General features: G+C 37.0%; 1 protein-coding gene across 2 annotated transcripts in view; it reads right to left on the reverse strand.

Annotated features, from left to right (window-relative positions):
• LOC127834817 (uncharacterized) overlaps positions 1-15718 on the reverse strand; it is a 29427-nt gene extending 13709 nt beyond the window's left edge. Inside the window, exon 1 of one of the 2 annotated variants that reach the window (XM_052360876.1) lies at positions 15531-15718. In XM_052360876.1, the coding sequence (XP_052216836.1) occupies positions 15531-15579 (49 nt within the window). In that variant the 5' untranslated portion in view covers positions 15580-15718. Of the gene's footprint in view, positions 1-2377; positions 2574-15530 lie in introns of those variants that run through there. The other variant, XM_052360875.1, reaches the window with a different exon arrangement.
• Between the last annotated feature and the right edge of the window lie 2056 nt (positions 15719-17774).

Below are 17774 nucleotides of genomic sequence, written 5' to 3' on the forward strand. Positions count from 1 at the left end.
GAAATTATTGTACATAACGTATAAACCATATGTCCTGTATGACAAAACACCTTCCATTGCGTGACTTCATAAAAAGCGCACGTGCTAACAAATAAAATACCAATTCACGAGTTCATAAAATGTAGAAGTAATATATGCTGTTGTTTTTGTTGTTCTCATTACATGTTGTATCGCAATATGTAAAGGTGCAGGGGATTTTAGTGGTGATGAAGTAATAGCTGTTAGTGAAAGAAGTATTGGTGGAAGTAGAAGTACACATGTCAGTGATTGCGATGGTGGCAGTGGTAAAGGTGGTTATCTTTGCTGTTTTATTGTTTCTTAAGGGCCCCATACACCAAGTACGTTCGTAGACAGTTCGACCACGTTTTGAAGAAAATGCAGAACGGGATGTGAATTTGCTTGAACGTGTAGTTTTGGTCCGAAACAAATCTGCAATATGACTAAATGACGTTCATACATAGTTCGCACTACGTGCAGCTCGTTTCTATCCCGTCCTATCCCGTTGCCAGTCCGTCTTTATCCAGTTCAAATCGGGTCAATTTCCCCATTGTCCCCGTTGGTATACCGTTTCCAGTCAGACCGAGCCCGTCCTCATCCAGTTCGATTACGTTCGTACGCAGTTCTTCATTATTCGTTGTGCAGTGGTACCTCGTTCAAAGGCAGTTCTCGATTATAAAACCGACTACGTTCCTGCCAATACTCATTTATGTTTCACGCTTTGAGCCGACCAGACGTACATTTGTAATGCCTCCAAGAAATAATTCTGCCAAATTTCTCACCCAACAAGTTCTGTGTCGTTTCCGCCTTCTTTCTCGGCCCAACAAAACGTATATTGCTGCTCTGCTTCTAGCATAAATTGCACGAAGCCAACATTTACAAAATTAAGAGCTCTAAGATTGTAAATGTTTCATCTTAATATCACAAATGATGGATTTTGTGACAACGACCTCTATTTATATGCACATTGTCTGAACGTATTGTATTTATGGTTTGAACGTTGTAACAACTGCATTAAACTTGTACAACGTACTTGGAACCTATTGCGAACTCCTTAAAACGAGTACAACGTACTAAGAACGTACTGAGAACCCGTAGAACGTGTTGCAAACGTTGTAAGAACTTATCTTTTAGTTTCTATTTATTTTCACGAAACAAGATCGTACTTGAGACGTAGTGCGAACGGGGCCGACCTGTCTGAGAACGGATTGGACGGACCAGAAACGGACTCGATCTGTGTGGCATCGTACAGGTAATTTCGGTCCGATCGCACTACGTTCTGGCACGTTCCTTACTCGACCTTAATACGACCTTTCCGTTCTTAGTACGCCCATTCCGTTTCCAGTAGGTTGTTACTACTTTTAATTGTAGAACGGGGTGGTCGGAAGAAATTTTGAGTAGGCTCAAAGTTTTGAAACACCTCTCCCGTTCAACCCCTTTCCAGGGCGTCCACAAAGTTCGAAGGCAGTTCGTAACACGTTGCTTCTAAGATCACTCCGTTCTCACACAGTTTGAGCCCGTTTAGTCACATTTTTCAGAACGTACTTCGAACGGAGTCGGTGTATTGGGGGTATTACGTGCAATTGAGAGTACGTTTCAATCCCTCGACATACGAAAATGCGTGCAGTGTGCAGTGACATTACCGATTACCGAATAATTCAATGATGTATTTGGTTGTTTTTGTATTTGGTTGGTGTTGTTTTTTATCTCACGAGTTAATGCGTCAACCAATATTCTGCATTAAAACAGCGGCAGTACATTCTACAAATATGCAAAGCAACTCGTTCTCGAAAGATACGCATGTACATAACAATCAACATTATCTCGCTTGCAGCTCTGATTACATCTGTATCGCATCAAAATAGAGACAAAAGGCCCACGTGCATATATATATATATATGTGTATATAAGTATGTATATATGATATACACTTTATAGGATATTTAAGTTTAATGTGCCTATAGGTTTATTTATACATATTTATATACAGTTTTTCGCAGTATTAACAAGAAATGTGTTTGTCGGAAACACTATGTCCCCTTCTGCGCCGCTTTGATTTTTTTATTTAATTTTTTTACCTTTGACCTTGAAGGATGATCTTGACCTTGACCTTTCACCACTCAAAATGTGCAGCTCCATGAGATACACATGCATGCCAAATATGAAGTTGCTATCTTCAATATTGCAAAAGTTGTGGCAAAATGTTAAAGTTGAAGCAAACAAACCAACAGTCAGACCAACTGACTGGGCAAAAATAATATGTCCCCTACTATAGTGATGGGGGACATAAAAAGTGCAGCCACACCCTTTAGCGAAAAATTCATCGATTCATAATTTTGATTTAAAATGCCTTCTAAAAAATACATCTAAGTATACTTACCGACAGAAGTAGCGACAATGACAGGAAATATCCAAATCTTGAGGGTCATGTTTTTTCCTGCTTTAAAAACGACGACCTGTTTAAGTATCCAAATTAACGTGTTCCAAGTTCGACGTTACGCGAATTTAAAATGTTTCACAGTCACAATTTAGAACACCGCCGAACGGGTCATTGTGCAATCTCACATGTAATTGTGGGTTTACTCTGTGTTTAACGATCCGTTTTGAACACACTCTGGCCTAGCTACCTATTCAGATGTAACTGTTCAATTCTATTGCCTCAGGCGATACGTATCATGTAGCATATATATATAGGCTAATAGAGACTTTGTTATATATATAACATATATATATATATAACAAAGTCTATATTAGCCTATATATATATGCTACATGATACGTATATATATATATATATAATCAAATATGTAAGTGACTTCTTCACATATGTTTGTTTATTTCGCTTTTTTAAAAACATTTAATTTAACGTATACAGCTTTTTTCCTTAAGAACCCACAAATTACAGGTAGAAATGCGTCTGAAAATTGAAACAAATATGCGTCAACCGGTGTTGAAACCTCATACACTACGAATGAAGCATCATACGCCTCAATAAGCAGCCCGTTCCGGCTTATGTGGTTGACTGGGTAATTTAAAATCGTATGAGTCATCCGCGTGTGTTAGCAGTTATTACAAAACAATAGACCACTCCAATTCCCCTCGCCAATTAGGAGCGCTCCAGTGTAAACTGAACATTACTCAGTCACGAAACGGTATTTACCGGTAAAAACTATTATTATACGACGATATAATTAACCTGGTCCTCATTAATTTTCGCCCATCCTTAGACATTGTTTGAAAGAAAATAAAGGAAACGTTTACATCAATAAAAAGGTACAGCGGATCTTTTTGCAGGGCTCGTCAACTGGATGTCATGATTTTGATCTTTGCTTTGTCGTGTCTTTGTTTCAGTGTTACTGCTGTTTACTGTTACGGCTTTATATTGTTTATTATATTGGTCACTGTATTATATACTCAAAATCTAAGTGTTACACGAAGTATCGATTAACAAGCAGTTATCGTTATTCTGCAAAATTTCTCAATGAGGCTCTTTACATATAATTTTCACACAAAATCGTTTGCTTAATGTTTAACTTAAACAACAAATTAAGTACATGTACACCGAACCAAACACTGAGCAGAATTCGCGTCAAGAACTAGGCAGCGCGCCTCAAAGACAATATGCAGTTATGTTTAAGTTTTCGATTGTCGAAATCTAAAATCTACGGCGGCATAAAGGGGACATAGGAAATATTTTATTTAACTATTTCTATGACGTGCGCACGTCATAGCTACGACGTGCGCACGTCATAGAGACTCTAAAATAAAATATTGCCTATGCCCCCCTTTATGCAACTCTATGACGTGCGCACGTCATAGCTATGACGTGCGCACGTCATAGAGACTGTTAAATAAAATATTGCCTATGTCACCTTTATGCCACCGTAAAAATCGGCTACGGATTTCAACGTAATATTTATTACGGGCAGGTTAAATAAATCGTATAATAAGCACACACATTTGGCTAGATTGTGGCAAGAGCGAAACTTGACAATTTCAACACGAAACACGACATTATAGTCACGCTTCTATATGCCAAGAAAAGTAGAATCGAAAATTTAGGGTCGTAGGTACCGTTGTAAAATATCGCACTTAAAACCATAAGCAACATTATATCGCGCAAATGTCGTGAAATTGACGACGTCCGACTTAAAATAATGGGCCACAACATACTGCATTCAAAGCGATATTCTATGGAGCAAATATCGCGTATAATACCGTATGTAGAATGTCGACCCTTCCTAATCCACCTTGAAAAGGATCCCAAGTTAAAACGATCTAAACAAAAAACATAACCCCTAAACTGGTGAAAACAGTCTCGTGTTGACTAAACGACCACCCACATGGTAATGATTCGTTTGAAATTTGTATTACGTATTTAAAAAGATATTTTTACAATCTGATAAATAATATGCACGACAATTCAAATTGTATCATGCTTAATGGACTGCATGTGTTTGCATAGTATTTCTACGCGTGACGTTCATTTATAAAGAATTGATTTTCACATAAAGTGAAATTGTGTCCACTCAACTGTTTGTTCTTAGCGCGTGCTTTGGATACCCGAAGGGCTTGGTAAAGGTCCTGGTTTCAACAAGACCAACGGTTGCTCTAGCCGGGATGACTGGAACAAGCAAAACATCCTCAATCTGCGCAGAAAGCGTTAACAATGTTAATACATATATGTACAATTTTCTATTCTTTCATTTTAATATATAATTATTGCAGAATAACATACAGTTGATTTACTTGAATATGTAAGGATCCATGCTTCATGATAGAATATACATACACTATACAGTTTGTATATAATATTACATATTTTTAAACTAAATTTTGCAAATTATGTGAATGATCATAGTAATTATTTACGACGCTAGCTTCTGCAGCTGAAATCTCTATTTGTGTTTGTTAAAATACATCTTTATAAATGATGTCGAGAACGTTTACTATGATAGCAAACGGCTGTGTATTTCGTGTTAAATGTGCCTGTAAAGCGATAGTGATTCTTATTAATCTGTAAATAGTATGTTCCTAATAGACCTCTAAGACCCGACCACAGCATTGACAGATAAAAGTACCATTACAAGTTAAGGAAGGTAATCGCTTACAGAAGATCCACTGAGCCTGAACTCTCATAGTATCGATCATACATGTGCTGCCCGAATGTAGCATGTGGTAATAATGACGCATAGTGCAATATTTTAAGTATTCATAAATGTATTCTTTAGCAAACGTATAAATAATAATCATAATTGGTTAATTGACTATTTTGCTATTCAGAATCGGTTAAAAAACATTCATAGCGTCAATTTGTGAATTAAAACAGTTGAAGAACTGAAATCTCTGACAACAACGATTCAAAGATATGATTTTGTTCGGTAAATTCGTAGTGATTTCTCAATACGGCCTTACTTTGGGGCGAATTTAGCAAGCGAACAAATACAGATCAAAGGATTTGACTATCGTTTATGAGCCACGTCATGCCAAAATGGGTCTTTGTCACAGGAGGCCATCGTAGCTCCCGACAAACATGCACATCCGCGTATCTAGGTTTGAAGGTACTATTACTGCCATGAATTCACGCAAAAGTTCGTCGTCTCGTTAACGAAGTTGGTAGCATCGGACAAGACTGCTTGAATGCTATTGTCTGGATCTTCGCAGTGCGCTTTTGGCGAAAAACCGATTTTCGCATGACGCTGATAAAACCAAAAAACCGTCGGAGACGGGTGATACTCCCCAAAAGTTTTTTTGTCACAATATTGCACTATATATTCAGATAAAAGGAAACGTCTTAAGGGCACAGTAGTTGGGGGGACAAGAATTTTTATATAGAAAATTTCAAAGGGCCATAACTCTGTAAAAAATCCGACCAGAACCCGCTGATAATATGCACATCTCCTCTTTGTAGTGAAGCTTCCCATAAAGTTTCTTTGAATTCCGGTCATTAGTTGCTGAGAAATAGCCCGGACAAAAATTGTGCACGGACGGATAGACAGACGCACACACACACACACGCACGGACTAACGAAGCGGCGGCTTTATGCTCCCCCCAAATTAATTTAAGGGGAGAATAAAAAACTAATAAATTGTTATCGAGTTTCGTTAAGGAGCGACCTCATCTTTTTTTATTTAAATGAATTGTTGTATTTAGTATTATACTGTCATATTAAAATTATAGACAAATATCAAGTTTGTCGGTATTAAACATCTAAGTGATAACGTAAATAAATCACTGCTCGTGTCTAATAAGGTGTTAAAAAAATTATTTCATTTTGCAACAAGTTAAGAAGCACTTATTACTTATTATAAAATATGTATACACAGCCTTTAACATAGGTCTGTACAGATAACTGAAACTTATTTTATAAGTCATATATATTCTTATTTACATAAAATATTAACATATATAATATGAGCCGCGTTCTGATAAAACTGGGCTTAATGCATGTGCGTAAAGTTTCATCCCAGATTAGCCTGTGCAGTCCCACAGGCTAATCAGGGACGACACTTTCCGCTTTAACTAGATTTTCGTTAAAAAGGGACTTCCTTTAAACGAAAAATACCATTAAAGCGGAAAGTGTTGTCCCTGATAAGCCTGTGCGGACTGCATAGGCTAATCTGGAACGACACTTTACGCACATGCATTTTGCCCAATTTTCTCAGAACAAGGCTCATATTATGATTAGCATATGTATGGTGTAACACATTGATGATGTGTATTGCGGTAAACAATAAAACGTCATATACACACTGTAACATCATCTAAAGCACGTGTTTACCGCAACGCAGGAAACGCCATACACACACTATTCAAGGTCAATCCAACAATCATCAATGGGAGAGCCCTGGTGCTCTCGGAAGTGGGGCCCATGGTACTCCCTGAATTGGGGCAAGGATTTCCATAGCCGGGGTAGGCTGCACACAATGCACTTTCAGATGTCGGTTCGATTGCAACGCGGCGGTAAGTGACGTAATCGTCCGTCGTCGCGCGCAGCCAAGTGGCACCCACTAGCTTCATGTTGTGGTCGGACACAAGGCGGTTGATGTCAAACAGATATCTGATTTTTTTAATTACGTAAATTTTACTTTTATAATGATGCACACACGTTTTATAATATAGGTAATATTATGTCTTATGTATGCACTTCGTTCGGTCAATTATGTTATTACTTTACTAGGCGTGTCAATGAAAAATCAGTATGCCGAACAAACTGAAAGCAATAAAAAGGTAGGGACTTTCGAGAAATTACACTGTATATAACAATATGCAATAAACAAGACTTCAAATAAATCTTATAAAAGCTGAATATTTGTTCGCAGAGAAGGCTGTATATTAGACTGATACATTTTGGTGTAAAATGTTTGATGTACAATAAAATCCATTATACCAAGATGTCAGCAAAATGTTTATAAGCCGAAAATATATATTGTGCTGAAGAATTTGTTTGTATCACCGAATAAGTATGTTTTATCAGGACTTCCAAATGTGCCTACGTTGATGTCCTCTCCAAGAAGGAAAACGTTTAAAAAATGCTCTTTTTCAACATGTACGTGTTGCTAGTAAACCACGGCGTCTCGACGTCTTCTGAAAGTGGGTCGATATCTTTATTAAACATGTCTTTGCCGTCCCTGGTTTACTTCGTACCGCAACCGGTTAAGTTTCCTGTGGCAATAAACATTGTTTTATCTTCCATTGGCATGGTTTGTTTAACTGCGAAGAGGTCGAATGCTTCATTCTAGGCAATTTTTTTTTGTTTTCAAACGGGTTACAACTCGTCGGATTTCTGTTACGTAACTTAAAGCAAATAACCACACAGTTACATTGTCTGAATGGTAAATTTAAACATGCTGAGGAAGCAATGTTCAATTAATGCAGGATGAAATAAATACATATAAACTATTGGAAGACCGGACTCAATGCATGTGCGTCAAGTGTCGTCCCAGCTAAGCCTGTATTGAAATTTTCTTTTAACGGAAGTATTTTCTAAAAGAAGATCCTGTCTTTTTGAAAGGGTAAGCACATGCATTAAGTCCGCTTTTCCCATAGTATCATAAGTCAATAACATGTCCGGGCAGAGTACACTTATTTTTATCTGATGTACTTAAATAACGCCGTGTATTTAAACAAATTGCGTGGATGGCTTTAAATGTTATTTCCGTACAACGAAAAATATGTCCGTTTGCAAGTGTTTTATGTTTTATTCGACATGCAGTGGCGAAAAGGACTCTATTTGGCTCTATCTAGAGAATTAAAAGAAACTTTTTATTGTTTTTGTTTGTTGTTTAGTATGTTTTCATATGTTCGTTACATGCGAAAAGAAGTTATTTATATTGACAAAAAATGATATTTTGCAATTTTTATCAATTTATCTTATGAAGACACTCCCATGCCCACATCATACTACAATTACAAAATATACGAAGCTTCTGAAATATGACAATTGATCTCACTAGTTAAAAAAAATCGTTTCAGACAGTTTCCTTCTTATGTTTTATTTTGTAGATTTTCCAAAAGGAGAAAAAGGACTGCGGATTACTTACTATCAGTAGATTCGTACCTCACAGACAGGAACCTGTCCAGGGAATTAATCACGTTGCTTTGAAAAAGCCAGGTACCAAGACTGTCATTATTGTTAAGCCGGAAATTGTTGCACTTTGGGTCGATGCTAGCTACCGTTTCCGGGCAAATGGTAGGATACTGTCTACCGAACCCAAATACTTCGCTGTCCATAAATTGCGTCATGATCCCGGTAATACATTCAAGCAGATTGCTCGCGCGGTTCTGCACGGAACATGGTGATCCCAGTGCCGTTGCTGAAACAGGAAATTCACATTTAAATGAAGAACGAGAATATTGACTCAACCATTCGCCTAATCACGGTATTGAGATCGCTTAGTATCATTATAATCTCCAGATGCAAATGATTGTTTATCAAAATTCCAAACATGTGTATTACGTGTTTGCAGTTCTAACTTTAAAACGCAGACATAATGCACCCTCCCTCTCCTCTCCCTTCCCATATAAATTCTATGCCCAATTGCATTACCCAGATTTATATAGATAATGATGCAGCGGGATGTTTCAATGCTCGATTGCATCATCCAGATTTTCTACTTTTAGGAAAATGCAAACTTACAAGGATTGTTTGTTGTCCACCAATTCCGGTTACATATATTTGGGTTTTTAAATTTACAACAAAAATATAGGCGCGATGTTTTTTATTTCCTGACTTATTCCGTTAAAGTTTAATTGAATTACTTTTGTTCAGATTTCTGCAGGTGAATACATATTTGCGACACATATATTTATTTCTGAGAGTATGTCCAATACATTTTGGTTCAGAAAAGGTATTTAAGACGTCCTAGGATATTCGAAAGTCTATAGTCCGAGTTGTTTTTTAAATGGCAACCGAGCAATCTGGGGTCCGACAGCCGCGCGTTTACTCCTTCATCATGCATTGTTTTAGTGCAACCAATATGTTAGTATGTATTTCAACGCTGTTAGTGTTTCAAGAGACATTTTTAGTTTGGCCAGATCGATATTCGCCTGACCCTCTGTGACGTAGCGGCTTTAAGCGACAAGAAAATATATACATGTAAGAACGAGTATAACTGTAGATGGGACAATTTCATAAATTAGATTTGCGATATTAAAAAAAATACGCCTCACAATCTATGAAGTTGCAGCTTTAATAAGCTATCAATACATACCGATATGAAGGCGTATACATGTAGTAAGGACAGCTATTGTATTCGCGATTTATTAAGAATTCTCCCACATCAACTCAGGTATTTAAAATGTAAACACCTCAGGCTAGGTACTGTTATATTACATGTATACACCCTCATTGACGGCTGACCTGAATCCAAAGTATTGTCAAATAGATAGTCCATCGTATCAGAACACGCTACTGTATAATTATACGCAGGGATTGGCATATAAAGTATGAAGTAATATGATATTTAAAGCTAAAAATCAAGGAGAAAATGCCACTTAACGCTATCTATAACTTGTTACACACAATATAATTTATTTAGGCCGTGCTCTGTGAAAAAGGGGGGTTAATTGCATGTGCGTTAAGCGTAATCCCAAATAACCCTGTGCAGTCCGCATGCTTTAGACCCATTTTCACAGAGCACGAACCATTAATAAAAATCAAAGCACTGAAGGCACTGAAGTTGTTCGCTGTTGTATAATCTTAGACGCAACTCAATTTTTAAAATTATGTTATAGCTTTTAATATCGCAAGTTTGAAACGAACACATCCCATTCAAATTTATAAAGAGTGTGTCTAAAAGCACAGGTTGAGATGTGTGTTTTTTTCAAATCATTAATAATAAAGACAATTTAAGCTTTATTTTTAGGAAATCGGGGCTTAATGCATATGCAATCATTGTCATCCCAGTACCAGAGCCTGCCTTTAAACGAAAAACACCATAAAATCAGAATGTGTCGTCCTTGATTAGCTTGTGCGCATTGCACAGGCTAATCAGTGTGCACAGGCTGATCTTATTTGACATGATTAAGCCTCGTTTTCCCTGAAAGCAGCCAATATGTACAGATTTAAATGATAAACACTAGACTAGTCAATGTCGTCTTAAAAGCTGGTAAACACTATTGATTAAATACACACACTGCAGTAGTAGAGCAGACGCTATTAGCATTTGTCGTCTGCATAATTTTACTGCAGGTATTGAAGACAGGCAGTGATAGGCGTTCCTAGCGTAGTAGACTTGCAGTTATCGTTCCTAGCGTAGCTCAAGCAGACTGACTTGCAAAACTGCCTCTCTACCTAAGTCGTGAGCTAACGCTCACAACTAAAAATTAAATTTTTACTTTGTAAAGTTTCAAACACACGTTTAACGAAGAGTAATTTTAATATACATGTTGTTTTTTTACATTTTGGTGTCGGTCACGATTACGATAGAAAATTAGTGTACATAATCGCATGTCCTGTATGACAAAACGCGTTTACCACAACAATAAACACAGCACACCACGGCGCAAGTGCATATGAAAAACCATTCCATTTCATGAGTTCATGAAATGCGTTCGCGCTAACAAAAAAAAAACATCCATTTCACGACCTCATAAAATGTAGTAATATATGTTGATGTTTGTGTTCTTCTCTTATACATGTTGTATTACCATAATTATATCAAGCTGCGCGGGATTTTAGTGGGGGTGTTATAAGCAGAAATAGAACTGCTGTTACTCAGTGAAAGAAGTATTGGTTATAGTAGAAGAACACGTGTCAGTGGTTTTGATGGTGGCAAGTGGTTAACTTTGTTATATTATTGTTCATTAGGCACAATTGAAAGTACATTTCTATTCCTCGACATAAGAAATGCATGCAGTGTGCAGCGACATTTCTACCCCCCTACAGGTGCTGTGAACGATTACCGAATCATTCAATAATTATTTGGTTGTTGTTGTTTTTTATTTGAAGAGTTGATGCGGCAACCAATATTTTGCATTAAAAACAGCGGCAGTACATTCTACAAATATGCAACACGATACATTCTCGACAGACACGCATGTACATAATATTCAAACTTATCTCGTTTGCAGCTGTGATTAAATCTGTATCGGATCATCAGTTAATAGGATATAAAAGTTAAATGTGCCCATAGGTTGATTTGAAAATATACATTTTTACAGTATGAAAAAGTGTCGCCACGCCTCAACAGCAATATAGTCATCGATTCATAATTTTGAACAAAAATACCTTCTAAAAAATATGTAAGTATATTTACCGACAGAAGTGGCGACAATGAAAGAAAATATCCACATCTTGAGGCTAATTTTTCCTGCTTTAAAAACGACGTTTTTGGATACTTCCAAATTAACGTCTTTCAAGTCGGACGTTACGCAAATTTCAAATGTTTCACAGTCAATATTTAGAACACCGCCTGACATCACTTTTATTGACCATACTCAGTGACCGATGGACATGAATTTGATATAATATAAATGAATTCCCCACTACCGTTTTTCAATAACCACCTTTTTCGATCAGTCACGGAATTACACTATTTTATACGGTGTTAAACACGACACTAATATGCACGCGTACACTTTGTTTACATATGCAACAACACATTTATAGAATGTAAAATCAACAATAAGAACAGTATAAAATATCATTATTTATTGGAATCTTGATAAAATTGGTGTATTTTACCATCCAAAAATTCTAATATTTTTAAATCAAGCAAATTAAAAGGAAATATTTGACTATTTTTTCAAAACAATTGTTTGTCTGCTACTATGGATTGTACCAGAGACCTAGCATTGCACTAAACGTGATTATAGTTCATTGTACAACAAACACTGATTAACAAAACTGGGTCTTCTCTAATCTGCATCAATACTGAACGAAAATCAAAATGCTATAACTGGTTACTTCAACAAAAAACACTATTTTTAACCAATTAGTAATCTATTTCTAAACCAATTTCAGAAACATATAACAAATAAGGCTTCATAAAGACCCTATAACCACAAGCTGCTAGCTCTATGGCCTCAAAGTCCTTAATAAAAAGATGGACTTATTTGCCCATTATGCTCAAGATCCGTCACAGTTAATGAACATTAATCGTTAACGTCAACCTGATCATATATTATAACGCTTAAAATTCATTTTAACAACTGTAAGAGAAGGACGTATGTTCAAGTGTCAAATTTGACATAATTAAAACGTTGTAGAAAGTTCTGTATGTTGAGCTATCTTGGAAATGACTTCATCGAGAAATTAATTATATAGTGACCTGTCGGTAGCCTATTGAAATCAACATTATTGTAACGTTTAAATACGAAGACTCACTGCATTCCGGGGAAAAGAGAAATAACCGTTTGTGCGTCGAATAAAGTTGGCTGCAACTTATAATACATTTTTTTTAATCGTAAAAAAATTTTGGGTGCAAACGCACCCAACGCTTTTTATGTTTAACGAATTATGTTTAATCGATAACAAAGTAGTTTTTATCTTAAACCAGTGTCAAGATTAAATTTTTGACACGATGGTATACAGTTATTATAGTTACTCGGTGTGATCGTAAATTTCTACCTCAATGGCGGCGCAATTTTGGCTGGCAGAAAATTTAGCGCATTTATTGCAGTACATTTTGAGGTCGGTCACGATGACGAATGGAAATTATTGTACATAACGTATAAACCATATGTCCTGTATGACAAAACACCTTCCATTGCGTGACTTCATAAAAAGCGCACGTGCTAACAAATAAAATACCAATTCACGAGTTCATAAAATGTAGAAGTAATATATGCTGTTGTTTTTGTTGTTCTCATTACATGTTGTATCGCAATATGTAAAGGTGCAGGGGATTTTAGTGGTGATGAAGTAATAGCTGTTAGTGAAAGAAGTATTGGTGGAAGTAGAAGTACACATGTCAGTGATTGCGATGGTGGCAGTGGTAAAGGTGGTTATCTTTGCTGTTTTATTGTTTCTTAAGGGCCCCATACACCAAGTACGTTCGTAGACAGTTCGACCACGTTTTGAAGAAAATGCAGAACGGGATGTGAATTTGCTTGAACGTGTAGTTTTGGTCCGAAACAAATCTGCAATATGACTAAATGACGTTCATACATAGTTCGCACTACGTGCAGCTCGTTTCTATCCCGTCCTATCCCGTTGCCAGTCCGTCTTTATCCAGTTCAAATCGGGTCAATTTCCCCATTGTCCCCGTTGGTATACCGTTTCCAGTCAGACCGAGCCCGTCCTCATCCAGTTCGATTACGTTCGTACGCAGTTCTTCATTATTCGTTGTGCAGTGGTACCTCGTTCAAAGGCAGTTCTCGATTATAAAACCGACTACGTTCCTGCCAATACTCATTTATGTTTCACGCTTTGAGCCGACCAGACGTACATTTGTAATGCCTCCAAGAAATAATTCTGCCAAATTTCTCACCCAACAAGTTCTGTGTCGTTTCCGCCTTCTTTCTCGGCCCAACAAAACGTATATTGCTGCTCTGCTTCTAGCATAAATTGCACGAAGCCAACATTTACAAAATTAAGAGCTCTAAGATTGTAAATGTTTCATCTTAATATCACAAATGATGGATTTTGTGACAACGACCTCTATTTATATGCACATTGTCTGAACGTATTGTATTTATGGTTTGAACGTTGTAACAACTGCATTAAACTTGTACAACGTACTTGGAACCTATTGCGAACTCCTTAAAACGAGTACAACGTACTAAGAACGTACTGAGAACCCGTAGAACGTGTTGCAAACGTTGTAAGAACTTATCTTTTAGTTTCTATTTATTTTCACGAAACAAGATCGTACTTGAGACGTAGTGCGAACGGGGCCGACCTGTCTGAGAACGGATTGGACGGACCAGAAACGGACTCGATCTGTGTGGCATCGTACAGGTAATTTCGGTCCGATCGCACTACGTTCTGGCACGTTCCTTACTCGACCTTAATACGACCTTTCCGTTCTTAGTACGCCCATTCCGTTTCCAGTAGGTTGTTACTACTTTTAATTGTAGAACGGGGTGGTCGGAAGAAATTTTGAGTAGGCTCAAAGTTTTGAAACACCTCTCCCGTTCAACCCCTTTCCAGGGCGTCCACAAAGTTCGAAGGCAGTTCGTAACACGTTGCTTCTAAGATCACTCCGTTCTCACACAGTTTGAGCCCGTTTAGTCACATTTTTCAGAACGTACTTCGAACGGAGTCGGTGTATTGGGGGTATTACGTGCAATTGAGAGTACGTTTCAATCCCTCGACATACGAAAATGCGTGCAGTGTGCAGTGACATTACCGATTACCGAATAATTCAATGATGTATTTGGTTGTTTTTGTATTTGGTTGGTGTTGTTTTTTATCTCACGAGTTAATGCGTCAACCAATATTCTGCATTAAAACAGCGGCAGTACATTCTACAAATATGCAAAGCAACTCGTTCTCGAAAGATACGCATGTACATAACAATCAACATTATCTCGCTTGCAGCTCTGATTACATCTGTATCGCATCAAAATAGAGACAAAAGGCCCACGTGCATATATATATATATATGTGTATATAAGTATGTATATATGATATACACTTTATAGGATATTTAAGTTTAATGTGCCTATAGGTTTATTTATACATATTTATATACAGTTTTTCGCAGTATTAACAAGAAATGTGTTTGTCGGAAACACTATGTCCCCTTCTGCGCCGCTTTGATTTTTTTATTTAATTTTTTTACCTTTGACCTTGAAGGATGATCTTGACCTTGACCTTTCACCACTCAAAATGTGCAGCTCCATGAGATACACATGCATGCCAAATATGAAGTTGCTATCTTCAATATTGCAAAAGTTGTGGCAAAATGTTAAAGTTGAAGCAAACAAACCAACAGTCAGACCAACTGACTGGGCAAAAATAATATGTCCCCTACTATAGTGATGGGGGACATAAAAAGTGCAGCCACACCCTTTAGCGAAAAATTCATCGATTCATAATTTTGATTTAAAATGCCTTCTAAAAAATACATCTAAGTATACTTACCGACAGAAGTAGCGACAATGACAGGAAATATCCAAATCTTGAGGGTCATGTTTTTTCCTGCTTTAAAAACGACGACCTGTTTAAGTATCCAAATTAACGTGTTCCAAGTTCGACGTTACGCGAATTTAAAATGTTTCACAGTCACAATTTAGAACACCGCCGAACGGGTCATTGTGCAATCTCACATGTAATTGTGGGTTTACTCTGTGTTTAACGATCCGTTTTGAACACACTCTGGCCTAGCTACCTATTCAGATGTAACTGTTCAATTCTATTGCCTCAGGCGATACGTATCATGTAGCATATATATATAGGCTAATAGAGACTTTGTTATATATATAACATATATATATATATAACAAAGTCTATATTAGCCTATATATATATGCTACATGATACGTATATATATATATATATAATCAAATATGTAAGTGACTTCTTCACATATGTTTGTTTATTTCGCTTTTTTAAAAACATTTAATTTAACGTATACAGCTTTTTTCCTTAAGAACCCACAAATTACAGGTAGAAATGCGTCTGAAAATTGAAACAAATATGCGTCAACCGGTGTTGAAACCTCATACACTACGAATGAAGCATCATACGCCTCAATAAGCAGCCCGTTCCGGCTTATGTGGTTGACTGGGTAATTTAAAATCGTATGAGTCATCCGCGTGTGTTAGCAGTTATTACAAAACAATAGACCACTCCAATTCCCCTCGCCAATTAGGAGCGCTCCAGTGTAAACTGAACATTACTCAGTCACGAAACGGTATTTACCGGTAAAAACTATTATTATACGACGATATAATTAACCTGGTCCTCATTAATTTTCGCCCATCCTTAGACATTGTTTGAAAGAAAATAAAGGAAACGTTTACATCAATAAAAAGGTACAGCGGATCTTTTTGCAGGGCTCGTCAACTGGATGTCATGATTTTGATCTTTGCTTTGTCGTGTCTTTGTTTCAGTGTTACTGCTGTTTACTGTTACGGCTTTATATTGTTTATTATATTGGTCACTGTATTATATACTCAAAATCTAAGTGTTACACGAAGTATCGATTAACAAGCAGTTATCGTTATTCTGCAAAATTTCTCAATGAGGCTCTTTACATATAATTTTCACACAAAATCGTTTGCTTAATGTTTAACTTAAACAACAAATTAAGTACATGTACACCGAACCAAACACTGAGCAGAATTCGCGTCAAGAACTAGGCAGCGCGCCTCAAAGACAATATGCAGTTATGTTTAAGTTTTCGATTGTCGAAATCTAAAATCTACGGCGGCATAAAGGGGACATAGGAAATATTTTATTTAACTATTTCTATGACGTGCGCACGTCATAGCTACGACGTGCGCACGTCATAGAGACTCTAAAATAAAATATTGCCTATGCCCCCCTTTATGCAACTCTATGACGTGCGCACGTCATAGCTATGACGTGCGCACGTCATAGAGACTGTTAAATAAAATATTGCCTATGTCACCTTTATGCCACCGTAAAAATCGGCTACGGATTTCAACGTAATATTTATTACGGGCAGGTTAAATAAATCGTATAATAAGCACACACATTTGGCTAGATTGTGGCAAGAGCGAAACTTGACAATTTCAACACGAAACACGACATTATAGTCACGCTTCTATATGCCAAGAAAAGTAGAATCGAAAATTTAGGGTCGTAGGTACCGTTGTAAAATATCGCACTTAAAACCATAAGCAACATTATATCGCGCAAATGTCGTGAAATTGACGACGTCCGACTTAAAATAATGGGCCACAACATACTGCATTCAAAGCGATATTCTATGGAGCAAATATCGCGTATAATACCGTATGTAGAATGTCGACCCTTCCTAATCCACCTTGAAAAGGATCCCAAGTTAAAACGATCTAAACAAAAAACATAACCCCTAAACTGGTGAAAACAGTCTCGTGTTGACTAAACGACCACCCACATGGTAATGATTCGTTTGAAATTTGTATTACGTATTTAAAAAGATATTTTTACAATCTGATAAATAATATGCACGACAATTCAAATTGTATCATGCTTAATGGACTGCATGTGTTTGCATAGTATTTCTACGCGTGACGTTCATTTATAAAGAATTGATTTTCACATAAAGTGAAATTGTGTCCACTCAACTGTTTGTTCTTAGCGCGTGCTTTGGATACCCGAAGGGCTTGGTAAAGGTCCTGGTTTCAACAAGACCAACGGTTGCTCTAGCCGGGATGA

This window comes from Dreissena polymorpha, chromosome 6, assembly GCF_020536995.1.
Source record: "Dreissena polymorpha isolate Duluth1 chromosome 6, UMN_Dpol_1.0, whole genome shotgun sequence".
Classification (NCBI taxonomy): Eukaryota; Metazoa; Mollusca; class Bivalvia; order Myida; family Dreissenidae; genus Dreissena; species Dreissena polymorpha.